The sequence below is a fragment of the Grampus griseus genome (genome assembly GCF_964374135.1).
Source record: "Grampus griseus genome assembly, chromosome: 18".
NCBI classification, from domain to species: Eukaryota; Metazoa; Chordata; class Mammalia; order Artiodactyla; family Delphinidae; genus Grampus; species Grampus griseus.
Window position 1 is genome coordinate 65,724,147 of NC_139012.1, and position 27,239 is coordinate 65,751,385.

Consider the following 27,239-nt stretch of genomic DNA (forward strand, 5'->3'; position numbering starts at 1 on the left):
CGACTCCTTATGACAGCACAAAATTCACAAACTTTTACCTTTTTAAATATGTAAAACTAATCTTCACCCTCTGGACCCAAATGGCTATGTAATAAACAGAAACAACGTAACTTCTGTTTCTAGGACTATTCACTGTGACCACAAGTTATATTAGAAACCAGTGAATCCACTGGCATTTTAAATGGGGGAGGGGCGATTTAAAAAGCCTAACAAACACTAGAATCTGTTTACTATAACATATAAACAATATTAATGCTTATTTTCCTGCAATAGATATAATTTGAAGAACAGCATGAGCTAAAAGGAACCTTCAATGATACCTGAAGACACGAAACATCTTTTCCCAGAGACAGAAGAAAATTTCTTTGACCAAAACGGATTCTCTTCCAACAAAGGTCAAAAACTGAAAATGTTGCTTTACAAAGGTGACTGTTAAAATTATGTAAATATTCTAAAATGCCTCTAGTTAAAATAAAAATTTAAATCTCCGTTTTTTTGTATCTAGCCATAGTAGAGAAAGAAAAATTCTGGTCAAACAGCAAATTAAAAGATGAAAAAATTTGTCCAAAAAAGAATTAAAAGATAAAATAGTGTAGAAACCTAAGAAATGCAATAAATAAAAAAATGAAGAAAGATCAGCATTGTACACATTACTATGTTCTTTAATAATTTATATGCTGAAGGTTTACGAATGGAAAGAAGACAACATCAATTTGTTCATTTCTACTTGTAATAAATTTTTTTTGAAGAAACTTCTGTACTCGCTTTATTAAAAGTCAATAATGCATTAGCATTCGGTTATATAATACCTAAGAAAAACTGAGTATGGCAACTTTCCCCAAAGACTTCAATAACTGACATTTTCTCGTACGTGATACTTACACACGTGAGACACAATAATGAACAGTGAAGCCTTTACACATCACTTAAATCAAGTTCATATAGTGCCATCTGGTGGTTAACATGATACACTATTAAGTTCTCCCTAAATTTAAAGAAACCACCACTTTTGGAAACAGGTGATTACTTAAGATGAAAGGACCATTTTCTCTTTCTTAACATTCATGTTATGGTACTTAACTGTCACTAAAATGCTCCCTCTTCCCCATTCAACCCGCAAATGCTTCTTACAACCTTCCATGCTGCACTACTGCCCCCATCCCGTGTGTCCTTCAGAGATAAATCTTTGCCTATTTTAGTTCTATTCTTTGTCTTTCAAGCATTTTGCCTTACTGTCGCGCAGGCCTTAAATACACTTCTCTTTAGCTGAAAACTTTCCAGTTTACCTCCTTTCAAAATAGAAATAATAGCTAATATTTTGTGATGAGCAAAGCATTATGGTAAACACCTTATGGGAACATTCTAATTTAATCTTCCCAACAACCCAGCAAGACAGGCACTATTTTTATCCTCATTTTACAGCTCAAGGAAACTGAAGCTTATAAAGGTGCATGGGTTCATCAAAAAATCTAACTCAGAGCCCACCTTTTAAACCATTATGCAATATTGCTCCTTTCCAAGTGCTGATCAAGAATCAAAATTTAGAAAAAATATGTTTATACAGTAGAAGTCAGCTGACCTTCTCAGATGCCCAAAACAGACAAAGGCATTTTTTAAAAAAGATTAACCTTGTGAACAATTATGAATCTGTGGTCAATGTTACACATTATTAAACAAACATCAAATGTTTTAAGTACCAAAAGACTCTCAGAATCAAACACCAATACCTTACAGTGAAAAAGCTGGGAAAGAAATTTCGAAGTCGATAAGATCTGCTGCGCTGGTGGTCAAGAGTGGAAACATCAGCTTATCACAGGCACCGGCACAACACGCAGGGCTATTATGATCCAGCTCTTGCTACTAACCCAACCGCCAGGGCAAGCTGTCGCAGTTTCCTAAAGGTACATATGCCTCCTCAATCCACACCTCTGCACCTGCTGTTCCCTCAACCTGGGATCTTCTCTCCTCCCTTTTCGTCCTGGGAAATGCTTATCACCTTAAGAAGTCATTTCATACCTACTTCCTGAGGGGAATTTCCTCTAATATTCACCCCCTTCCTCACCACAGACTACTTGAGACTTGAGCACTTGAGACTTGACTTTTAGAAAAGCAATTAATGTATTCATTGAAGTGGATTTGTCTATTTGTTCAATAAAACAAAGCAATTTGAAGGCAATGTTTTATTGATGTTAAGTCTGCTGCACTTAGAACTGTGCTTAACACATAGTGAGTACTCAGTAAGTAGCACTGGGATGTTATTATTTTATGTAGCTGTCCAGCATTTGTGTTCTGGAACCTTATTACAGGACAAGCAATGTTCCAGTCAGAAAACAGAGTAAGAAGGAAATCCTCTAAAAATACGTAAGCATATGAAAGGCACGGCTCAGGGCAGGACTGATGCCTATGCAGGAGTCCCCTGGCTTTCTGTTTCCTGAATTTTAACTCCCCACTTGGTCTTCCTATTTCCATACTATTCCAGGCATTAAAAGTAAAAAAGGTATTTACTTCTATTTTATATGAAAAGTAAAAGAAAAAATACAGAATAATAAATTTATAAGTTAATAATGCATAAAGTTCTTATCCAAAGCATTATCACATAGCGCTTGGCTGACATAACTTACAGGATCAAATACCTGAACTCCTTCTTTCTTAAGTCCTACTGATGGAATTCTAATTTTAAATTTTCTTTTTTCATCTCTGGGCAATTATTATTTGTCAGTCTATTCGACCTTCTCTCCAGGGCAGGGTTGATACAGGAGTTTTAGTTACATACAATTCCTAGGTCGTTAACGAGATGACAGATTGGGGAAAAGCCCTTAGCCTGTACACAAATAAGAGGTAGTCTAGATACAGGGACACCTTGGTTTTCATCTCCATGTTGCATTCTACAGCAAGTAATAATATGCAAATAAGCTGATGCCCCAATGGTACCGAGATGAGATAAAAACATCACTGTAAATTATTATATTGCTCACACTATTGTATGTGAATTTGATAATACTGAAAGTCAATGTAAATTATCGAAGAAAAAGTAAGTTGTTTTTTTTAATTAGGAAAAAGTCACTCACTTATATAAGACAGGTCTATCCTGCAGGGCTTCCATTGCCTGAGTCAGTACTGGAGATATGTCACATGATTCTTGTGTCAGTGCTCTGCATTCACCTGAAAAATCATTATAACACTTATTGTGTTATTTAATCATTATAACATTATAACACTTGTTAAAGTACAATTAATAAGTACCTTATTATGTCTGTTGTAAAGCCAGAGTCTAAATACTGTATTAAAAAAATGCTTGGGGGGCTTCCCTGGTGGCGCAGTGGTTGAGAGTCCACCTGCTGATGCAGGGGACACGGGTTCGTGCCCTGGTCCGGGAAGATCCCACATGCCACAGAGCGGCTGGGCCCGTGAGCCATGGCCGCTGAGCCTGTGCGTCCGGAGCCTGTACTCCGCAACGGGAGAGGCCACCGCAATGAGAGGCCCGCATACCGCAAAAAAAAAAAAAAAAAGCTTGGAAAAGCCTAGAGAACATGCCAATCAAAAACTAGTTCATGCTGTCAAACTAAAAATGTAAGGTTAAATACCTACATAACTTCAAATGACCACATCTGCTATCTGGTATACCATATATATATATATATATATATATATATATATATATATATATATATATATATATATATATATATATATATATATATATATATATATATATATATTTTTTTTTTTTTTTGGAGGGGTGTGTTGGGCTTTTGTTGCTGCGCGCGGGCTTTCTCTAGTTGCAGCGAGCGGGGACTACTCTTTGTTGCGGTGCGCGGGCTTCTCGTTGCGGTGGCTTCTCTTGTTGCGGAGCACGGGCTCTAGGCGCGCGGGCCCCAGCAGTTGCAGCACGCGGGCTCAGTGGTTGTGGCGCACGGGCTCAGTAATTGTGCCTTCCGGGCTCTTGAGCACTGGCTCAGTAGTTGTGGCTCACGGGTTTAGTTGCTCCACGGCATGTGGGATCTTCCCGGACCAGGGCTCAGACCCGTGTCCCCTGCATTGGCAGGCAGATTCTTAACCACTGCGCCACCAGGGAAGTCCCCACATATTTTATTATTATAAAAAACTACAGTTCTGAAGAAACCAGTCAATGAACAACGTGCACTAAATAACTGCTATACACATGGCAATGTCAAGGAGGGGAGGGAGTACTAAACATATATTACCAGTTCCTTACCTTGGGAGCAATCTTCAAGGAGTTTGCTAAAATGTTTATATGGGTAACTAATATATAGTATTAAGATTATAATTTCAAAATTGTTTAGATTTTAAACTGTTTAAAAAATCTGTACACCAATATGTCCTTTATTTTACTATCCTATCTATAAAATACTTATTAAATGTCTACTCTGCTCAAAAAACTCAGAGCATGTTCAGAAGCTCCCAACCTTTGGGAGTATGAGGACCTCACGCTAGCAGTATATTTTTCTGGCACACACTGACTGAGAAAAACATACACGTGTATGGGACTGGAGCTATCTTACGATGACTCCAGTGTCCCTAGGAGTCAGAATGTCAGTTTGGAACTTCCATGTTAGACGTCATGGGAGCACAAAGAAATATGAGGCAATGTCCTTGCCTTTATGAAAACAGAACTCTAACTGGAGAGCTAAGACATACATATATGAAAAGTTAAGTTATGTTAGAGTAGTAAATTATTGAATACCAAATAAATATATTCAGTAGTTAGTGTTCAGAGATGGGAAAAGCCACTATGATTTCATGTAGCTGTGGAGAGTTCCAGGAAGATGTAGAACCTAAGCCTGACTTTGAAGACTGAGGTAGGATTTGGATATAAAGAGGGAAAGCCAGACCATACTCCAAATAGGAGTAAACAGTGCAAACAAGAGAAGCAGAAAAAGAAACAAGTTTTGGGGCTTCCCTGGTAGCGCAGTGGATAAGAATCTGCCTGCCAATGCAGGGGACGCAGGTTCGATCCCTGGTCCGGGAAAAGCCCACATGCCGCGGAGCAACTGAGCCCGTGCACCACAACTACTAAGCCTACGCTCTAGAGCCCGCAAGCCACAACTACTGAAGCCCGCGCACCTAGAGCCCGTGCTCTGCAACAAGAGAAGCCCATGCACCGCAATGAAGAGTAGCTCCCGCTCGCCGCAACTAGGGAAAGCCCGCGTGCAGCAACGAAGACTCAACACAGCCATACATACGTACGTAAATAAACGTTAAAAAAAAAAAAAGAAAGAAGTTTTGGAGATAAAGAGTAAATCATCTGAAACACATAAGGTTTTTTACAGTCAAGTACAAGCATACTGGTTAACTGGATTTAATCCCAACTCGTTCCAACAGTCAGCTGGTAACAACTATTAAAATATCCTGTGCACATGTTCCATTCTTGAAGTCTTAACTACTTTGTTTTTAACAGGCAATTCTATGAACAGACTACTGAAACATTTTAAAGCAAATCTAAAGCAAATAAACCATTTGTGATAGGCAAAATAATGGTCCTCCAAAGATCCCTAATCCCTGAAACCTGTGAATATGCCATCTTATGTGGCAAAAGGGACTTTGCAGATGGAATTAAGGTGACAGACCTTAAAATATGGATATTTTCCCAGATAACCCAAGTGGGTCCAAGATAATCATATAGGTCTTAAAAGTAAAAAAGGCTAGCAGAAGAGTTAGAGATATGAGATGGAAGAAGAGGCAGAAGAGATTCAAAGTGAGAAAGTGACTCCATCTACCCATTACTGGCTTCGAAGATGGAGGAAGGGGCCACAAGCCAAAGAATGCAGACAGCCTCTAGAAGCTGGGAAAGACCCTCAGTGACAGCCAGCAAGGCAACTCAGAGCTCAGTCCTCAGACTCAAAGAACTAAGTTATGCCAACAAACTGAATGAGCAAGGAAACAGACTACTCCTTAGAGCCTCCAGAAATGAATGCAGCCCTGCCCACATTTTAATTTTAGCATGGTGATTTCTGACTACAGAACTATAAAATAATAAATTTGTGTTATTTTAAGCCATTAAGATTGTGTTAAATTTGTTACAGCAGTAATAGAAAAACTCACCATTTATTATAATAGTAACTACTATAAGTAAATAACATGTCATGTAAATAACAAGAGATGTCTAATCAACTTTAAGATAATCTGGGGCAGAAATACTGACTTTATATTTTTATTCCCATCCTTAATCATAGACAGTGCTTGAATGATAGTAGATGTTTATGAGACACAATACAAAGACGATATGTTCAAATATAAAGTTTTTCTTTTTAAAAATAGTTTTTGATTACTAAGATCAAAATGATATCAAATAAAGACTAAGTGAAATAACAAAATCAAACACTAATATTCATGAATCTAGACTGCATAAAAGAAATCACTTACTTTGAGCCCACCGGTAAAGTCTTTCATAAGATGTTTCTTGAAGCAAGGCCATCTGTTCCATAATTTCTAAACTAAAAACATTAAACGTTTATTATAATTTATTAAAAAGTTTTAGCCAATAGCTATTGAATACATCTAAGGACCTAATCACTTTATTTAATTACAGAGTGATTTGGTTATAGCCTATTAACTTTTTATCATCTTGTGGAATAATTTTTCAGTAAATGTTTATAATTAAATGTCGCCAAGTTTAACACCATCACTTAGATACCCAACTGCTGTTTTACTCTAAACGTATCAGGGTATAACTTTCTCCTTATCCAAAGATATATAAAGATTAAACTTCTATTTCACAAAATGTCATAATGTCATATACTTTAAGAAGAACCTACAAAATCGTTAAATTTTGGAAATATAAAAGGTAACACAATCATGAACTGAAAAGACTACTCACCCTGCTGTTTGTTGGTTTGTACGCAAGAGAACTTTGACATCATTATGAATCTGTTTTACTCTTCCCAATGCCTTGAAAAAATCCTTTAAAAGTAAAGCATATTCTTTTTAACTATAGATCTAGAATCCAGAATTTACAAAAGAAGCAATTAACAAGATTGAAAATGGTTGCCAAAGGACTCAGAGATGGGAAGGAGTGGGATAGGTGATGTAGGTTTTCTTTATAAGCCATGTTGTACTCTTTGACTTCTAAAAACAACCAAAAAAAAGTATATGTATTGCTTTGAAAAATAAGGTAATTTAAAATATGCACCTTAATTGCTAAATTTAAAAACATTTTTAAATCAAAAAAAAATTTTAGGTGGTAAAATAAACCCTTAAAAAAAGAGTGATTTCTCTATAACATCTGTAACTGCTATGCTTTAAGTGATTTTTACAGAAAGCAAAATACCTCAGTGATAGGTCCTTCTCTTGTACCTCGGAGAAGACTCATTTCGTCAGAAGTCAACTGGAACTTGGATAAGAAGGCATCTGCAACTTGCGCTCTTATTTCTAATGTTTGACTGTAATATTTTAAAAAAGGCAACAAAAAATCAAGCACACTATGCATCTGCATAGCTTTAAAACAAGTTACATCTGACATAACTTTTAAAACAGAGGTGTGGAAGAGTCTCAATATCTTCAAAAGCCTTATTTCTGCCTCAAATATTAGAAGCCCATCAGGCACGCAGGTGATAAAACTGGCTGATATTGTTCAGTAGAAGCCACAGTAAAATGATTAATCATTAAGCAGAAGAAGAAATACGTTCATGAATGGTCCGGGTATTACAATCCTTAGCCACTTAGGTGTACTTGCACAGTTTGCCTCTTGAAAACAAAGTTATCTTACAGAAGAGAACTATGCCAGTTAATTTCCTCTCAGTCACTAAAAAAATCCTAAGCCTTTGAAGCTTGCACATGAAGTACACAACAACCAAAAATCAGGTCCATTGTTTTTTTATTTTAGGTTAGAAATAGTAGTCAAGAATTCATTTAGTAATCCCTCATTAAATCAAAAAAATCACTCTTCCACTCTCCCTTCCCCACTTTTTCTGCATACGATCATAATAAAAAAAAAAGTCTTTTCAATTATACTATCCGAACGCAACCTATCTAGACTAGCTGACAATTAGCAAAAGGCACACTCTAGTCTGCAGGGACCTGGAGGACTGAGCAGGGTCCCATCTAAGGGCAAGTCAGGAATACAAACTACAAGAGCAGAAATTCAACATCCCTGCCTTCTAGATCTTAGATGTGAAGATATATAAATAAAATTATAAGTGTTTCACTAGTAGTATTCACAGGGCAGTGATATTCTACAATCTAACAATATTCAAATGAAACTGAACAAAGATAAACATTAACCCTATCTGAACAGACAGTACAACGCATGCCATCTTTGTTTGCACTCGAGTTGTGAGGTTTTAAATTCAGTCAAATGCCCTGCTGAATGACATAGAAGGTTAGAAAGGAAAGGTCCTCCAGGTGGCAGTAATGTTCTGTTTTTCTCAAATAATGTAAATCACCTAATTAAATTTATAGATTTAAATAGCTTATGTCCTTAATCATCATATTAATACTGATACTGATATCTAAAAGTTACCTAAACAGGTTTTGTTTTATATTTTTAGATAAAGCTCAGATTGTTATCATACAGGATTTAAAGCAATTTTAACACTTCATAAAATTCCTTGAGACTATACAAATTAACCATTTCAATGAAAATGTTTTGAGAGTTTCTTTTGGATCTTTATAGTCAATTTATCACGCACAACGGAAAATTCATCGCTTTATTGGTTCATTTTAACTAAATCTAGTACAGTTGACCCTTGAACAACATGGGGGTCAGGGACGCCGACCCCAGCCCCCAACCCCCTGCCCTGTGCAATGGAAAATCTGCACCAGCCAGATTCAACTTTACAGCCAGCCCTCTGCACCAGAGGAGTGAACCCACCATGGACTGTGTAGGACTGCAGTACGTATTAACTGAAAAAACAACCCACATATAAGTGGACCTGTGCAGTTCAAACCCGTATTGCTCAAGGATCAACTGTAAATTCAAGATATTATTTAAATCACATTACTCTTTAGTTTTACCATATATAGTCTTCCCAGGTAAAATTTCACAACCATTCTTGACGAAGTTGAGGAGTATTTGTACAATCAAGTAGCATGAACAGGGATCTCCAAGGTGTAAAGGCCCTGAGCTAGGGTCTGAGGTGACAAATGGTACACATGAGGCAGACCCTGCCCTACTGTACAATACAAATGAAATATGGTAACTTTTGGAGGGCTTTTAGTATCTAAATTAAAAGTATATGAAATTAATGCTAAAATAAAACATAAATGTTTATTGTAAATTAAAACTTCTAAGAGTATTTGATGTGTATTCATGTAATCGCTGTATATGATGTAAGTTATATAAAACATAAGTGAATATGGCAAATGCATACTGTGGAATAATATGCAGCAAATAAAAAATGAGGTCGAGCTATATGTTTTCACACAAAATTATAAGGCACTTATAGGTACAAAAAACAAGTCACAGAAAAATACGTACAGCAACCCCCATGTACTTTTAGAAAGAAACTTTACACATACACAGGAATTTTCAGGACATGTATTCACATACTGCCTGAGTATATAAAATAAACAGATTATTTCATTTTTATAATGATTCTTTTAAACCATCCCAGAACATGATTTATGAATCTTATGGTATTTTTTTTCCTGAAAATATACCCCTGTCATATTTTAACTCTAACTTCTAAACTCATCTCCACCAAATAATTTCAAAATAATTGAAAAAAGCTAGCAAAAAAAAAGGGGTGGGTGGGGAGGCATAAGATATAGATCAAAACAAAAAAAAGCAAAGAAATATACATGGCAAAACAAAATGAAAACAAGGTTGATCTACCAATATTCGATTAAATGTAAATTAAAATAGTGTGATACCATTTTTCATCTATAAAATTGCTGTATTTAATGACAACATCTAGTGTCTACAGGGTTTAATAAAATAGACATTCTCATATATTGCTGATGAAGCTGGAAATTGGCATAGCCTTTCCGGAGAGAAATTTAGGCAATATATATGAAGATACTTTTTAAAATTTTTACCATTTGATTCTTTAATTACAATTAAATTCTAGGAATTTATCCTAAGAAAATAATCTGAAATGCACAAAATGATTTAAAAACACTTACCAAACCATTATGTTTAATAATGGAAACAATATCTGATAATTTAAAAATGCTTGTTCATTCACAAGAAAAAATACAATGCCACATTAAAAAACATGTTTTTTAAAAATAAAAGATACAGGAAAATGAACATGAAATTTTACATGAATGAAGTAAAATGTAACTATGCACACACACTAACTCTGGGAGAAGAAACACCGAACTGTTAACAGTGGCTATGTCTGGGTGGTGAAACTATACCTGATTGTAATTTTCTTCTTTAAGTCTTACATACATAAAGGAGAAGAAAGAAGAAAGATGTGATGCTCCCCTGCCTTCTCCTAACTTTTTACCAGGCAATGAAAGAATATGTATCACATATGCTCTATATTTTTACATGTATATTTGTGCAAAATAAATCCTTTTTATATTTTTATGTGTTACCAACTTCAAAACCTAAATTAAAATAGTTTATAACAAATAATTAAAATTACAAAACCATTAAAAAATAAAATAGTAAGAGAGAGAGAGGGACTTCCCTGGTGGCGCAGTGGTTAAGAATCCACCTGCCAATGCAGGGGACACAGGTTCGAGCCCTGGTCCGGGAAGATCCCACGTGCCGCGGAGCAACTAAGCCCATGCGCCACAACTACTGAGCCTGTGCTCTAGAGCCCGCAAGCCACATTACTGAAGCCCACATGCCCTGGGCCCACACGCTGCAACTACTGAAGCCCACATGCTCTAGGGCCCGTGTGCCGCAACTACTGAGCTCGTGTGCTGCAACTACTGAAGCCTGTGTGCCTACAGCCTGTGCTCCACAACAAGAGAAGCCACTGCAACGAGAAGCCCGTGCACTGCAACTAAGAGGAGCTCCTGCTTGCCCCAACTAGAGAAAGCCTGCGCCCAGGAACGAAGACCCAACGCAGCCAAAAATAAATAAAATTAAAAAATAAAAAAAAGAAAAAGAAAGAGAAAGAATGAGAACTTAAATAACATAGCTGAGGAAAGCTATCACAATTAAGTGCAGAACAGTCTAAACTTCCAGCCACCAAAGCCAATGTAGAAACAAGATGTGCTACACAACTTTGTCTAATAAGGGGGGAGAAATACGGAGGGTAACGCTCCTTGAGGTATGTCAGACAGTGTGTTCAGCAGACTATACCCTGTGACATAGTTTATTATTCCTTTTTTCAGATGTGATAACTGAGACTGAGGGAGGTTAAGAAATAACTCATTAAAGATTAAAAATCTAATGACCTCTCACCCAAGATTTGTATTAGAATTCAGGTTTTCAAGGTCTACATTCTTTCCACTAACATACTACACCTCAAAAATAAACAAACATAAGCCAGAGGCTATGTTTTTCTGAGTCCAGACAGAAATTTGGCTGGTAGGCCTTTCCATGAGACAAAAAAATACATAATAAATAGTGATTTCGGTGGTATTCAAAAATATGGAGGTATGTTCATCTGGACATAGCCTTTCCTAATCATCAATGAAACCCATCTTCTGACTGTCAATTAAACATTAAGGGCAAATGTTAAACTGCAGTTCTGTGGAGACAATTCTACACCAAACTTTACCTATAGAGCAACAGCTGTCAAAATGACCTCATTCTAACTCAGTTGGAAAAAATATTCATATCATTTATAAATTTGTCTGAATAAGAATATCATGTTATCCAAATAAGCCCATAGAATTTCTATTTCTAAAGCCAAATGCTTGTCTAAGTTTCTCGTTAAAAAGGAAAAGGTAATCTTTTAAAATGGAAAAACAACTCTGCCAGCACCCAGGAATCTGTTATGATTTCTGCTATGTAATTTTCTTAAAATACATTCACACAAATGTTCATTTGGCACATCAAATCCATAGCTCTTGGGATACTAGAATGTCATAAATGTTTGCTTCCCAGAAACATGCCAGGCCAAAACACTTTTTTCATAGGCTTACTAAAATAATAAACATAAACAACCTTGCTTAAATAGTTTTGACAACATATGAACAGAAGGACAATATTCTAATATTGCCTCCTGCAGACATTAACCAGTCCCACACATGTTACAAGCTCCAATAAAATGCTTATTTTTCATTTTTTATTTTATGTTCCTTTCCTGACACTGGAATAGCTATATTTCATATTCATTCACTCAAAATTATTTATTGAATCTACAATGTGTTACGCATTGGAGACACAAAAAGAGACTAAGAAACTGTCATCGTTCTCAAGGAGCTCACAGTTCAGTAGGAAAGAGAGTCAATCAAACCAATCATTAGTTACGAGACTGTACTACACACTACAGTAAAGATGGCAAGAGAAAGATTTAACTCAGACCAGAAACTCAGACCACAAACTTTGTATACAGGATTGGTGATCTGTTACTCTTAGTTTTATTTTTTAGTCACAATTTTCAGTTGAATCCATATATGTTTTTATAGTCAGCCAACAATAACGTAACAGAAAAATTTATGTGTGGGTCTCTAACTGCAAATTTCTTTTCTAGGAAACTTTTCTTTCAAAAGATTAGTTTTGATACTAAAAACATTCTCATTCGATGCTCAAGGTGCATGCTTCGTTCTGAGTACAGAAATCCAGCACCTGCCTTTCCTTAGAGTTGGCTGCTCTGTAGAGCCAACCACCTCTTCACATCAGCTGAGGCTGCAACTTTTCTCATTGTGGTCCATGCACCAATGGGAGAGACCTGTGTGGTGATGGAACGGTTCTGTAACTTGACTGTAGCAAGATGCATAATCAGAAGTAAAAAATAAAAGACAATTGTGAGAAAAAGATAATAAAATTACTAAAAATTTGAAAAATCCACATTTTAAAAAGCAGTCATTTTTTAATTCTATGGCAAACAAACAATGCATCATCACTTCCAAAGAGGGATAATCTCTCAATCATCCCAATTATCAATGTTCCTAAACTATTGTTTTATGTTTATTTTACTCTTGGATAACAGCTTAGAACCTCATACTTTGTATCATTTTTGAGTCACGTTTTTGATTATTGTTTTAACTTTGAAGTTATCTATAATTTTCTTTCCCAGTTATCTCCAAATTAATGAAGAGTTGATTATGTAAAGAAAAACTTACCTTTCAGCTTGAAGCTTAGTGGTTTTTATTATTAAATCTTGAGTCTGTTCCTTTGCTGCCTAAAATTATAAACATACCTATTATCAGTACATTTCAACTTTTTTCAACTTCAGAAAACTAATACTGCCACTTACTGGAGTTCAGACTATAGGAAACGAGATCACACTCCAGAACTCAAAAGTTTAAAAAAGGCCCAAGTACCTGAAATAGATGTTTCAAGGCTCATACACTATGTTTAATAAGAAGAACTCACTCAGAATTCTCAATACACACAGAATGCTAAGGCTTACAAGAAAGAAAAAGGTATCACAACGATGTTTATTAAGGAATTTAATAGTTCCTGATGCTTCTTAGTGGAACAGAAGCACTGCCAGAGCCAGGTAAGGATGAAGAAGAGGACTTCGGCTATAGACTTGCTGAGTTGAGGTACCAGGAAACCTCCGAATGAAGCTGTAAGTTAAGTCACTGATACGCTGCTGTGGAACTCAACAGAAATACCCAAGATGGAGATAAAAATTTGAGAGTTGGGATATACAAAAAAAGAAAACCCTCATATAGGATTTTGGAGAACATTAAAGATAGCCCCATCTAAAGGACAGAGGGCTGTTCCTGGCCAAGTCATACTAAACAATCCTCTCTCTCCCAAACCAGCGCTGAAAGGATCAGGAGTGAAAACTTGATGAAAAGGTATTTCAAGGATTAGGAAAATATTTATAAAGTGAATTGAAACAAATCACAAGTGTAACCAGTGAGATTCTCTCTCAAAGACCTGAACTGGGGAACACTACAAAACTAAGGCAGTTACTAACGAGAAGAGAAACAAGTCAGTGGTTGTGAGGCAGGTAGAAACACAGGGCATTAAATGAGTCAGAAGTATGTAGGTCAATGTTAACTCTACAGCCAAACTAGAGGTTGGGAACTGCTTTAATAAACAGACCTAAACTTACATACATTTTCCTGAGATATTTTTAGGCTGAACATAAATCATAATTAAGCTGGGTCTTTACTGGGCATAGCATTAGTTTGAAATCATTCCTAAGGCTTTCCACTAAGGAATTTATTTCTGCTGCATTTGCTGAACATTATGGGATTGAAAAGTTTATCAAAATTCCACAGTTATCTCTATACTGGCAAGATCAAAATATAAAGGCTTCTGGAGTTAACTGTGCAATATTAGTAAACCATCACCAAAGAGGCACAAAGACATTTATAGTTAAAAAAATAAGCATAATATTTATATTCAAACATCCTACAGGGCATGATGTATCAGATATCCACACATTTTGTAGACCTATCTAGCAATTTCTGAAAGCTTATCAGGAACTAGGCTAAAATCCAGACATTATACTGTACCTGTAGGCGACATGTCATATCTTGACAACAGCTGTTCATTGCCTGAACATCTTCATGTATGCTTTCAAGTTCCTGAAAAGAAAAAAAGTAACATCAAGCAGTATATATAGTTAAAGAAATTTCTCCTCTTAGCCAAATCCTTATTTTTGTCCCTTTCTTGCCAAAGCATGACAAAAGATCCCATATTTAAGACTGAAAACGATTAAAAAGAATAATATCTAGTATAAGAAAAGATGTTAAAAAAAACCAAGTATATTCTTTTTAGAGGGTCTGACAATAGGAAAATGGCAAATGCTTTAAGAATATGAATACCTGTTTATTCAGAAATTCTCACACTAAGAATTTATCCTAAGAAATTAATCAGATAAGTGTGCAATATATGTAAGAGATGATCAACAGAGTTGCCTAAAACAAATGGATAATGTGAAATGTTTCCAACCATACAATGGAAACCCGTGCATACATTAACAACGATAATATCTGTGTGTGTGTGTATGTAAATTAGCATGGAAAGATGTCTATATAAAGCTAAAAAAAGGCTTATAAAGCAATACATATATATGTGTGCAGAAGAACACAGGGAAGACTCTATGAAGGGCTATACAATAAAATACTGACGGGTTATTTCTGTGCAGTAGAATCATAAGTAATATCGCTAGTTCCTTCTATTTTTGAATTTATTACTTATCTTTTCTATAATGAATTATTTATAACTTTTAATTAATAAAAAACAAGAAAATTTGAAAACCCAATAAACTAACAACAGTGCCTCCTCCTATATGGTTGAAAGTAATCACATATTAGATCATGCCAAAAATCTGGTAAGTCTCCCAGTAACATTCTTTCCCTATATACTCCCACCTCCAGCCCCCTCCACATATGCAAGAATTTAGCTGGTCACTAAGGTCTATCATTTATAGCCCTTATTATGTACATCTTATCCATTTCTTTTTTTTACAACCCAAACAACTACTACTTGAGTTCAGTTCAATTGCTTTCTCCTGTACGGACTGATAAAAAACGGTCTTCCAACAGGCCTCCCAGGCTCCAAACTCTTTACTAAATCATTCTCTACAATCTTTACTGAACCAATCTCTTAATATGAAAAAATGATATCACAGAATTATATTTAACTTCATACTGCACTATTATCTTCTTTTTCCCAATTCAATTCAGTGTAACACAACAGAAAGATATGCAAGGAAAGAAAGTTTCAGTGGTAGACAGGGTCTTATTATGGTCTCTTTCAACACAATGCCCAAACCTTCAAATAAAAACATGACAGTTTTATGAAGGGATGGGCCAATCATAGGGCAAGAGCTAAGAAAGCAACCAAGCAGGACTACGAACAAAATGTAAGGATGAACCAGAGTTAGGAAATCACTTACAAGAATATGAGCATACATCCTAGTTCCAGAATTAAATTTTTTCCTTTCTCTATATAAAGTACTTTGAATTATAAAAATCATAGCACCAGACATTTTCAAATGTTACTCTCTGTATCTTACCATTAATAGGATGTAAATCAAATTATTTAAGTGCTAAACTGCTTTAAACAAAAGAATGATTTCAAAATAGCAATTAATGTCAGCAATAGCAAATAGGTACTAATAGGCAAATTAATCTATTTCCTTAAATCTCACTGTATAAGACTAGCACTATGACATTATCAGCCAACAAGGTCAAGAATAACTACTCCTAATATTTACTTTAGCCACTATAGTACACTGAATGAATCTGATTTGTAAAATAATAGAAATTACATCTCTTAATATATGACTTAAATGCAGAGATTTGCTAAATTGTAATTCAAGAACCTTTACATTGCTTGTATGTAAAGTCTTCATTTGAACTCAAACTGCCTTTTATTCCCGATTAAATAAAATTACAGGTTGTTAAATACAATTGCAGTATGATAACCTTTAAAGAAACCTTTTATTATGGAAAAATTTCAAAATTATCTAAAAGTTGAGATAATGTGAATGCCTATGTACACAACACACGGCTTTAACAATTAGCAACTCATGACCACTCTTGTGTGATCTATCTCTGTACCCACTTTCTAACTCTCTTCCCATCCACTTTCTCCCTCCCCAAGCTGAATTATTTTGAATTCTAGATAGCATATCATTTCATCCATAAACATATCGGTATGCACTTCTAAGAGAACTAAAAAAAAAATGCCATTTACCCATCTAAACATTCAACAATAATCCCTTAATATGAAATTTCTATTCAGTGTTCAAATTTTCCCAGTTGTTTCAGATTTTTTAATAATTTGTTCAAGTCAGGAACCAAATGAGATTCACAAACATCAACTGGTTGATATTTCCTTTATTTCTTTAAATAAATTGTCTTTCTCTTACAATTTATTTGTTGAAGAAACCAGTTCATTTGCCTGCACAGTTCCCAGCACACCAGACTTGCTGACTGCTTCTTCATACTGTTAACATACTCCTCTGTCCCCAATATTTCCTATAAACTTGCAATTAGATCTAGAAGCTTGATTATATTCTGGTCCAATTTTCTTGCAAGAATTCTTCACAGGTGATGTTGTATACCTTTGTTAGGAGTCACATATATGACTGTTTCTTTTTGTGAGATAAGCAGTTACTGATGATCAGTGGTTTCAACTTGGGCAAATTTGTCCCCCAAGGAGGCATCTGGCAATGTTTGGAAACATTTTTGGCTGGAACAACTTGAGGAAAGGTGGTGCTCCTGGTATATAGTGGACAGAGGCCAGGGATGCTGCCAAACATCCTACAAAGCAGAAGACAACCCTCAACAACTATCTGGCCCCAAATGTCAATAGTGCCAAGACTCAGAAACCCTGAGCTAGATCCTTTAAACAGTGGTTACAAACTCTTCTATCATTTCTTCATTTAGTAAGTGGAATATTACTATAAAGGGAAGCCTTGCCTCAACAATTGTATATAGTTGGTACCAAAGACAGGATAAATGCTTGACTCTTTCCTTTTATTTAGTTGTTTTCAAAACGGTAAGTTGGTTCCCTCATATCCACCTAAGATAAGCAGTGAGGGTTCTGTTGGTTTTTAGTATCATTATGAACTCATGGATTTAAATATGCTTGCTGTGTTTCAGTCCACTGCAGTCATTCCTACTGATGCTCAAATCATCCTATATTTGGCCAGTGGAAACCTCTTAAGTTATAGCTCCAGAGTCCTTTTGACACTTCCCAGTAGTCTTATACAGCCTCCTCACTTGGTACCTCCTTCCAGAGGGAAATGGTGTTTAGAGAGTACAGTTTAGATGTGCTCATCACTACTATCGCTCCCTGTTTTTATGAACACTACCAAACTTCCCTTTTAATCTTCCAGATTATTAGCCTTCAGCCAATGAAATCCTACTACACTGTTAAAAATAATCTGTCTCACTAGAACCATGTATGACACTTTCATACAACTCACACAGAACTATTAACTATGTAATATCACTCAGTAATATTAACATAATTAACGAATTAATATGTATTATATAATACATAAATAAAATATAACATAATAAATAAAATTCATTTTCACCCTATGATGAGTAGACTGCTCACTCAAGTGTAATGAAACATTATTTATTAACTGAAGTCATTGATCTTAATTAATCTGAAAATTTCATAATTTAGGATGCAGTAAAGTAACTCAATCCTAATTCATCTCCAGCGGAGAAGTGGTTATCTAAGGGAGGTTTATTCAGTGAGGGACTATTTCTACTGGAAAATCACTCAGACAAGTGCTATTTTTTGTTTGTTTGTTTGTCTGTTTGTTTCAAAAGCAAAGATTCCTAAAAGAACATCCTGGAACATATGTTACAACTTTCCAAAAAGCAGCACTAGTGGAGGTTAGAGATTTAGAAATCACACTAATCCAGAGAAAGACCTAGAAGCTGCTGGAGTAAGTAGCTAAATTTCTATTTGAGCATGGTACACGAGTTGCAAACATATCAACTCTATCCATAGAGAAGCTCAGCACAGAGCCAGGCATATAGTAAGCTCTCAATAAATGGTAAGTGAAAAGTTTACGTACTTCCTTCACTTCCTTGAAAATGCTTACAAACTCTTCATTGATGGCTAAACTTCTGCGTTCAATATCTCCACGTAAATTTCTTCGAGTGCGCAAACTATTTTCAACAAAAAAGGTTGAGAGTGCCTTGAGAGCTTCCAACATCTCCTACATAATTGATAATAAAAGAACATTATTGGGACCGAGTTTCAAATGTTTTTCTAATCTCAAGCAAAAATTTAATGAAATCATTTCCAAATAATTTGTTTCCATTACACAATCCAAAATATATTGGATGACCTTCACATTACTGAACAGTAAACTTATTTCTGAGACACAATAAGGACATACTTACTTGTGTATTGTGACATATATACGTTATTCAATGCAGAATTGTTTGGAACTGCAAAGATTAGAAAAAACCGTAATGTCCATCTAAAAAGGATTGGTTTAAAGACATTATGATATAGCCATTGAAAAAAAGTGGAAATTCTTGGGACTTCCCTGGCAGCGCAGTGGTTAAGAATCTGCCTGCCAATGCAGGGGACATGGGTTTGAACCCTGGTCCAGGAAGATCCCACATGCCGCGGAGCAATTGAGTCTGTGCGCCACAACTACTAATAAGTCTGTACTCTAGAGCCCGCGAGCCACAACTACTGAGCCCGTGCGCCACAACTACTGAAGCCCGCACGCCTAGAGCACGTGCTCCGCAACAAGAGAAGCCACCGCAATGAGAAGCCCGCGCACAAGAGTAGCCCCCGTCGCCGAAACTAGAGAAAGCCAGCACGCAGCAACGAAGACCCAATGCAGCCAAAAATAAATAAATTTTTAAAAAATGAATTAACATTTAACAAGAAATAACTGCTGCGGCACTGTGCTAAGCATTTCACCTGGATTCTCTCATTGAACCTGCACAACAACCCTGAGGAGGTTACTGGCAGTATTCCCAATTTAGAAACTTAACATAAGCTCACAGAAGTTAAGGGACTTATTGAAACCATAATGCACCAATTTGGTGGTTATAGCTAATAAGTGGTGGTCCCAGAGCCAATCTTTCTTACTCATTATAGTATAACGCTATTTTTTACACACCAATTCTTATTGACAGCTTACTGTCAGTTACCTAAAAATTTATCTATAAAAATAAAATTTATAGATAAAAATTCTGTATCTATAGATTAAAAATTCTATTTTTATCTATAAAAATGTATCTGTAAAACTCTCACTTAAACAGTCTAAAATATGTATAAAAAATAAAAATTTATCTATGAAACTTATCTAAAAATTTTAGATAGAAACTTATCTATAAAACTCTCACTTATACACATTCTTTTTTCTTTATGCCACCATGGCATGACCAATATACCTAGCGACTCAGTGATACAGAAGAGATAATCTGCTACCACGGAAGGTGGAAAGTCCAATCTAAGTTTCAGGAGGTACTTGGGAGAGGATAAACTATCCTGTAAAGAAATACAAGATAGTTTACAAGATAAACTATCTTGTAAAGAAATACAGCATGAGCCCATACATCATAGACAGTGCTTAGCTCACAACAAAAACTAGTAGCCATGAGCAGGTGGTAGCCCTTTCACGCTGCAAATTATTTTAATTGTTTTCACCTGTCAATGGAAAGGCTCAAGGATGCTTAGCCCTGATCTCCTGTTCCCCCTAAGCTCACCATTCGCGCTGTCTTATTTTGTAGTTTGCTCTTTTGCATTTTTCTTCTCCTGCCTGGGGCTCTCCTCTCCCCTCCCTGCTCAGACCCCCGACACCTGCGGGGGCAGGGGACTTCACCGTTTGCCTTCCCTATCCAGAGTCTTCGAAAAACAGTTTTAATTAAATATGGGGCAACACCCAGGAAACCTCTTTGCTCTTCCAGGGGCTCCTCGGCCTCCCCTTTCTCACCTGCCCCACACGGCAGCGCAGCGGGTCCCGCGGGCCTGGGGTCCCCTCCGCGGCGGGAACAGGGACGAGCCCGAGGGCGCCGGACAGATACCGCCCCCAGCCCGGGTCCGACCCGCGGACGACGCAGCACCCTCGACCCCGCCAGTCCCGCTCACCTTGTCGTTGTCCAGCCGTGTGTCCAGGATCTTACGCAGTTTCCGCGATAGCGGGTTGTTAGTCTGCGCCGAGGGCCCGCCGGCCCCATTGTTGAGGCCGTTGGCAGCCCCGGTGGCGGGCACTGCTACTACTTCCCCGCTGCCCTCGGCCATAGCGCCGCACGTCCCGCCCCCCAACTCGGCCCCAGCTACCTTAGCCCAGAGCACTGACGCGCCGGCAGCCCCGTAGCGCGCCGGCAGCCCCGTAGCGCGCAGACGCGCGTCTGCCGCGCAGGCGCGCGTCTGCCGCGCATGCGCCCTCGGAAGGCTCTGCTTCGCCCACTCCTGTGCCGCCAGGCTGCTAGGAGTGGTAACAGCTGCTGGGAGGGTAGAGAAGTTGGGGGAGGCGGAGCAAGACCCGCCGGGTGAGAGGAGAGTAACGCGAGATTTTGCAAAGTGGACTGAAATTCAAATCAGGTTTGGAGTTTGGGAATTACGGTTTATGGGATTAAAGGCACTTCGGGGTCCTGAATCTGTGAAAGTCTGAGCTAGACTTAAGTAAAATACACTGAGGCCTGTGCCTGGGCAACTGTGTTCAGTAGAAACTAACTCTAGTTAAATTCGCTTTAGAATACTTTGTAACTGTTTCCTGCTATGAAGGAGATTTAAATGCAGATGTGGAAAGAATTCCAAAATATAGTATGTGAAAAAGCAAGGTGAGTTACAGTGTGTATAGTGTGATCACTTGTGTGGTGTGTGTGTGGTGTGTGTGTGAAATAGAGGTACGTGTAAATTTAGGCTTTTTTTTTTTCAGGATGACATTCCTTTGGAAGAGAGGCTTCCAATTTTCATTTTGCACCTTTCCAAACGGACTGAATTTTCTAATCTTCCCCGTGGGTTACTTAGTATGTCAACAGCGGTTATTAAGGTAAGGTAATTATGGCCTACTTTTCTGTGTTTATTTGTACTTCTCTGAATTTGCAGTAAAAAAAAAAGGAAACAAAATAATTTGAAAATTAGGATGATATAGTAGGATGAAGACAGGGAAATTATTGCAAAATTTAAATATATTTAAAGCAATTTATATATTTTTTAATGTTCATCTATCATTCTTTTATAAGGCTAATTATAAATACTAAGTTAAGGGCTTGAAATCAATACTTTTCAATAGTTCAAATCAGTATTTTCCAACAGTTAAAATAAATATTCAGGTAAGCCTCATTAGAGACCTAGGTTTTATATATATATGTGTATATGTAATATTTATATATAACAATTTTTATTGAAGATAAAGGTTTTCTTTTATTGAAAATGTAAAAGATATTTATGTATATTGAACTTCCTTAATATAGTAGACACTGAAAGTATTAGAGACAGGCTCCGACCTAAATATTTTAATTTAATGGGAGAGCAAATACATGCATGTAAAAGAGTAAAGCATTTTTATATAACAAAGCATTTTTTTAATAAATTTATTTATTTGTTTTTGGCTGCGTTGGGTCTTCGTTTCTTCACGTGGCTTTCTCTAGTTGTGGCAAGTGGGGGCTACTCTTCGTTGCGGTGCGTGGGCTTCTCATTGTGGTGGCTTCTCTTTGCTGTGGAGCATGGGCTCTAGGTGCGTGGGCTTCAGTAGTTGTAGCACGTGGGCTCAGTAGTTGTGGCTCGAAGGCTCTAGAGCGCAGGCTCAGTAGTTGCGGCGCACAGGCTTAGTTGCTCCGCAGCATGTGGGAAAGCATTTTTATATAACCACAGAAGAACCATGCTGAAGTGTAAAACGTGGACATACTTACCTTCCAAGTATCAGTTGAAAGGAAGGCCACTTCAATTTCCCCCTCTTCCCCTTTGGTTAGTTATTAAAGCTTTCCTGCTCTTTGGCTTCTGAAATAAGTGGAAGTCACATCATTTTGGTCACTGTGACTTCATCAAAGTATAATATGGCATTTATTAAAGCCACATCTGGTGAATCACAGAATAAAATAGAATGCTCAGTCCTCTACATTCTTCTCTGTATTAAAAACAATAGTTTCTATTATTTAGTGTCCAAATTTATTGAGAATCAGGCTCAATGCTGGATCCTTTTAATACACTATTGTTATCTGCATAACTACCCTGCAACATAGGGATCATTACCATTTTATCATGTCATTAGTATTCTGTTTATGATGAGTAATCCAAGGCTACAGAAGTCTTTCCGAGGACATAAGGCTACCTCACATCTCATCGTTAGTTACCAGCTAAGTTGACAGTAATTTTCAAATTCTACTACTGCTTCCTCAGTTTTCATTTTGAGTTGTGTACACCTCTCACTTGGAATGTAGGCAAAAACTTTTGCAGCCAAACTTTCAAATGTATTCTGTGTCAGTGTTGCCTTGACACTGTTCTTACTACCTTTGCACTGACACCAGCACTATTTCTCGAAAACAGATTTGGTCCTATCACTTTTTCGCTTTAAAAACCATAATGGCAGTTACTGAAGTAAATAACGTTTTAGTATAGTGTACACACACCCTTCATAATCGGATCTCAGAGTACCACTGTAGTTTTATTTCTAGGTACTTGTTTGTGATTACAACACTCAAGCCACCTGTATTTTTGGGGCCACAAACACATCCCAAACTTTTAAGTCCCCATACATTGGCTCATACAACTCACTCTTCCAGGAATGTGTGCTCCTGTGAAACTGGTGAAATCCTATTTGTCCTTCTGGCTCCACTCAAATATCACTTCTTCTCTGTACCTTCACATAGCTCCCCATCTGGCCTTGGGCAGAATGAATTGATATGTCATGCAAATTCCATAGCACTTAATATAATACAACACCTCTAATAACTTGTGTCATACAATTATTTTTAAATTTACTTAAGTTTTGTGTTCCTCCACTAGACTCTAAGTACCTGGATGATGGGGACTTTGCCCTCCTGGTTTCCAGCACAATATCGTACACAATATATGTGCTGATTAAAGGCTTACTGAATGAAAAGTATTGAAATGAAGTGTTTGTGTTTTTTTAATTTTATTAATTTTGGCTGTGTTGGGTCTTCATTGCTGCGCACGGGCTTTTCTCTAGTTGCGGCGACTGTGGGCTACTCTTCGTTGTGGTGTGTGGGCTTCTCGTTGTGGTGGCTTCTCTTGTTGCAGAGCACGGGCTCTAGAGCACAGGCTCAGTAGTTATGGCTCACGGGCTCTAGAGGACCGGCTCAGTAGTTGTGGCACACGGGTTTAGCTGCTCCGCAGCATGTGGGATCTTCCCGGACCAGGGATTGAACCTGTGTCCCCTGCATTGGCAGGCAGACTCCCAACCACTGCACCACCAGGGAAGTCCCGAAATAAAGTTTTACAGCTTTATAAGTTAGAGTTTTTTTCTTTTGAAGTGTAGTTGATTTACAATGTTGTGTTAGTTTCTGCTGTACAGCAAAGTGATTCAGTTATATATATGTATATATATAAATTATTTTTCAGATTCTTTTCTATTATAGGTTATTTCAAGGTATTGAATATAGTTCCCTGTGCTATACAGTAGGACCTTGTCGTTTATCTATTTTGCATATAGTAGTATCTGTTATCCCAAGCTCCTCATTTATTCCTCCCCTTCTTCCCCTTTGATAACCGTAAGTTTGTTTTCTATGTCTGTGAGTCCATTTCTGGTTTATAAATAAATCCATTTGTATCTTTTTTCAGATTCCACATATAAGTGACATTATATGATATTTGTCTTTCTCTGTCTGACTTACTTCACTTAGTATGATAATCTCTAGGTCCATCCATGTTGCTGCAAATGACATTATTTCATTCCTTTTTATGGCTGAGTTATATTCCATTGTATAAATCTTCTCTATCCATTCATCTGTTGATGGACACTTAGGTTGCTTCCATGTCTTGGCTATTGTAAATAGTGCTGCTATGAACATTGAGGTGCGTGCATCTTTTCAAATTAGAGTTTTCGTCTTTTCCAGATCTATGACCAGGAGTGAGATTGCTGTATCATACAAAAATGAACTCAAAATGACTGAAAGACTTAAATATAAGACATTAAACTATAAAGCTTCTAGAAGAGAACATAGGCAAAAAATGCTCTGACATAATCATAACGTTTTCTTAGATCAGTCTCTCAAGACAAAAGAAATAAAAGCAAAAATAAACAAATGGGGCTTACTCGAACTTATAAGCTCTTGCACAGCAAAGGAAACCATGAACAAAACGAAAAGGCAACCTACGGAATGGGAGAAAATATTTGCAAATGATGCAACCTACAAGGGCTTAATATCCAAAATATACAAACAGCTCATACAGCTAAATATCAAAACAAACAAACAAACAATCAAAATATGGGCAGAAGACCTAAACAGACATTTCTCCAAAGACATACAGGTGGCCAACAGGCACATGAAAAGATGCTCAACTTCCCTAATTATTAGAGAAATGCAAATCAAAACCACAATGAGGTTTCACCTCACACTGGTCAGGATGGCCATCATCAAAAAGCCTACAAACAGTAAATGCTGGAGAGGGTGTGGAGAAAAGGGAACCTTCCTGCACTGTTGGTGGGATGTAAACTGGTGCAGCCACTATGGAGAAGAGTATGGAGTTTCCTTGAAAAACTAAAAATGGAATTAGAGTTCTTCATTGCAATGAATAGGAACTGACTGGGGCTGACTTCAATAGAAATTTATTTGACAAGAGGATTTGGGGTAAGTGTCAAAATTAATAGCAAGGATGAAGGACCACACTTGGAAGAGAACATGGGGAAACAAAAGGAAGCTGGGGACACATTGCTGTCATCAAAATCACTCCAGAGAACAGCTCATCGTGGACCCCAATGTCATTACTGCTGAAGCCTGGACCGAAAGGTCACTTCACCCACTGACCCTGAACTTTAGTATGCCTCCACCGCACAACTGCCGGCGCTGTCTCTGGAGACTGTTGTTTAAAATTATACCACCTCCTGAGGAGTTGTCCCCATCTATGCTTTTTGTGTCAGTTTCTCTTGATTCCCTGCAGTGCCAATTTCTTTGTGTCCTCAGGTTTTGTTTCTACATTTGTGTGTCTGCTTAGTTGAACCTAAAGCACATGTCCATGCTCTGTTTTCTACAAAGGCTGAGAAATCGAGTATGAAATTTTTACCTTTCATTGTTAGTTATGTCAATTTCTCCATGAAAGTCCTAGTAACATGTACTGTCTCTCCTGTGTATTTCTCTCAGGGACTTTGAAGCATTGGTCCCACATTTCCTATCTCTTTTTAATCACGACTCCCTGCGCCTTTTCTTTGCATCTTCTGTTACCTGCTTTACTGCCTAGTCCTTGATTTTTAGGCATTGAGGCTTCTCACGTGGAGATAGTTCCTGATTTCTCTCTTTTCTCTGAAACCTCATGAATTTTGAAAGCTGCTTCAAATTTTTCGTTTTCTTTTTTTGATTCAGGCGTATTTTCTGCCGCAGTTCTCATCCTTCAGTTTGTCCTTAAAATTCTCCAATTTTAAAGTTTCATAACTGAAACCTTAGCAGTCATGAATGTAATGATTTCATACCTCTTTAGCAATAAAATGATTTCAAACCTGCACATGAAATCTGCAGAATGAATAACTGCAGCTGGTCTGACTGGAGCCTGGGTAAGGGCCGGCTTTCTTTGCTAAGTACACCTTTTTTTCTCATCTGTGCAGCCTCCCCTTGGCTGCCTGTACCAGTTGGAGTTTGGGGTTGCAAAGTAACAGACAGTGTAATTTACTGGAAGGAGGTGAAGGCAGCTCAAAGAACTGAAGGCTGAAGGTCCAGCTGGGAACCAGCAGCAACTCAGGATCTCAGTAAGTGGAACCACTTGTTGGTTTTTAGGGCACTGCTGCTAATTCTTTTTTCTGCTTTTGCTCAACATTCGAAGTCCTAAAGTGAGTAAACTTTGACCACACGCCCATCCATTGGTCAGGACACCATGTTTTATGGTTCCAACCTGTTCGCAAACCAAACTTGAGTGCGCTCAGGCAAAGCACAGCAAAGCCAATCTACCAACACCAGGTTGTAGTGAAGAAAAGTGCAGCATTTCTTGCAAAGTGCCAAGCGTGGGACAAAGCAAGGGAAACGTGAAGCTCACGCTCAAAAGACCAGAACTCCCCAGTGGCTTTCAGGGCGGGGTTTTTAAAGACTGTGAGGGACAGAGTCCCAGGATGCACGATCGGCTTGTGCAGAATTCTCTGATTGGTTGATGGTAAGGTAACAGGGTGATGTTTCAGGAATCTCCGTCGTCAACCTTCTGGTTCCAACCAGTTTGGGCTCTACGTGCTGGTGGTCAGCATGCAGTTAACTTCTTCCATCTGGTTGGGGTTTTAGTATCTATCAAACGACTCAAGGATATGACTAAGGATTTTATCTATAGCCATTGAGGAAGAATTAAAGGTTCTTGATTTTGTTTTATGAGTGAACTACTGTGATATTGTCTTGTTTGACTGTTTTCCTTTGTTTCTGCATTTTTTTCACTTCTCTGATTAAATTTGCTCTTTGGAACTCTGGAAAGGCCTAGGAGGCTAAAGCTTTTTACAAACAAGAGGCAGGGGACATGAGGATGTCTGTGCCTGGGAAGGCCCTACAGGGTCCTGCTTGGTTTCAAACCCAACAGCACACAGTACTGGAGAGGTAATTCTGGTCAACATAATAACTATAAATTTGTGGTCTGTGAGACAGATTAGGAAATA

At 37.4% G+C, this 27,239-nt stretch overlaps 1 protein-coding gene and 1 long non-coding RNA gene across 2 annotated transcripts in view; one reads left to right on the plus strand and one right to left on the minus strand.

Annotated features, from left to right (window-relative positions):
• The window catches only part of COG6 (component of oligomeric golgi complex 6), a 62,034-nt gene extending 41,209 nt beyond the window's left edge, over positions 1 to 20,825 (minus strand). Inside the window, exons 1-8 of the mRNA XM_082675894.1 lie at positions 20,582 to 20,825; positions 18,543 to 18,686; positions 14,506 to 14,577; positions 13,153 to 13,211; positions 7,289 to 7,400; positions 6,839 to 6,921; positions 6,385 to 6,455; positions 3,069 to 3,162 (exon numbers count right to left, since the gene is read on the minus strand). Coding sequence (XP_082532020.1) covers positions 3,069 to 3,162; positions 6,385 to 6,455; positions 6,839 to 6,921; positions 7,289 to 7,400; positions 13,153 to 13,211; positions 14,506 to 14,577; positions 18,543 to 18,686; positions 20,582 to 20,734 — 788 coding nt within the window. The 5' untranslated portion in view covers positions 20,735 to 20,825. The remainder of the gene's footprint in view (positions 1 to 3,068; positions 3,163 to 6,384; positions 6,456 to 6,838; positions 6,922 to 7,288; positions 7,401 to 13,152; positions 13,212 to 14,505; positions 14,578 to 18,542; positions 18,687 to 20,581) is intronic.
• An 88-nt stretch (positions 20,826 to 20,913) lies between these two features.
• Positions 20,914 to 25,650, plus strand: LOC309836113. Its single transcript, XR_014298098.1, has 3 exons — positions 20,914 to 21,037; positions 21,375 to 21,488; positions 24,514 to 25,650. It is a non-coding gene; the product is annotated as an uncharacterized lncRNA (long non-coding RNA).
• The last annotated feature ends 1,589 nt before the right edge of the window (positions 25,651 to 27,239 follow it).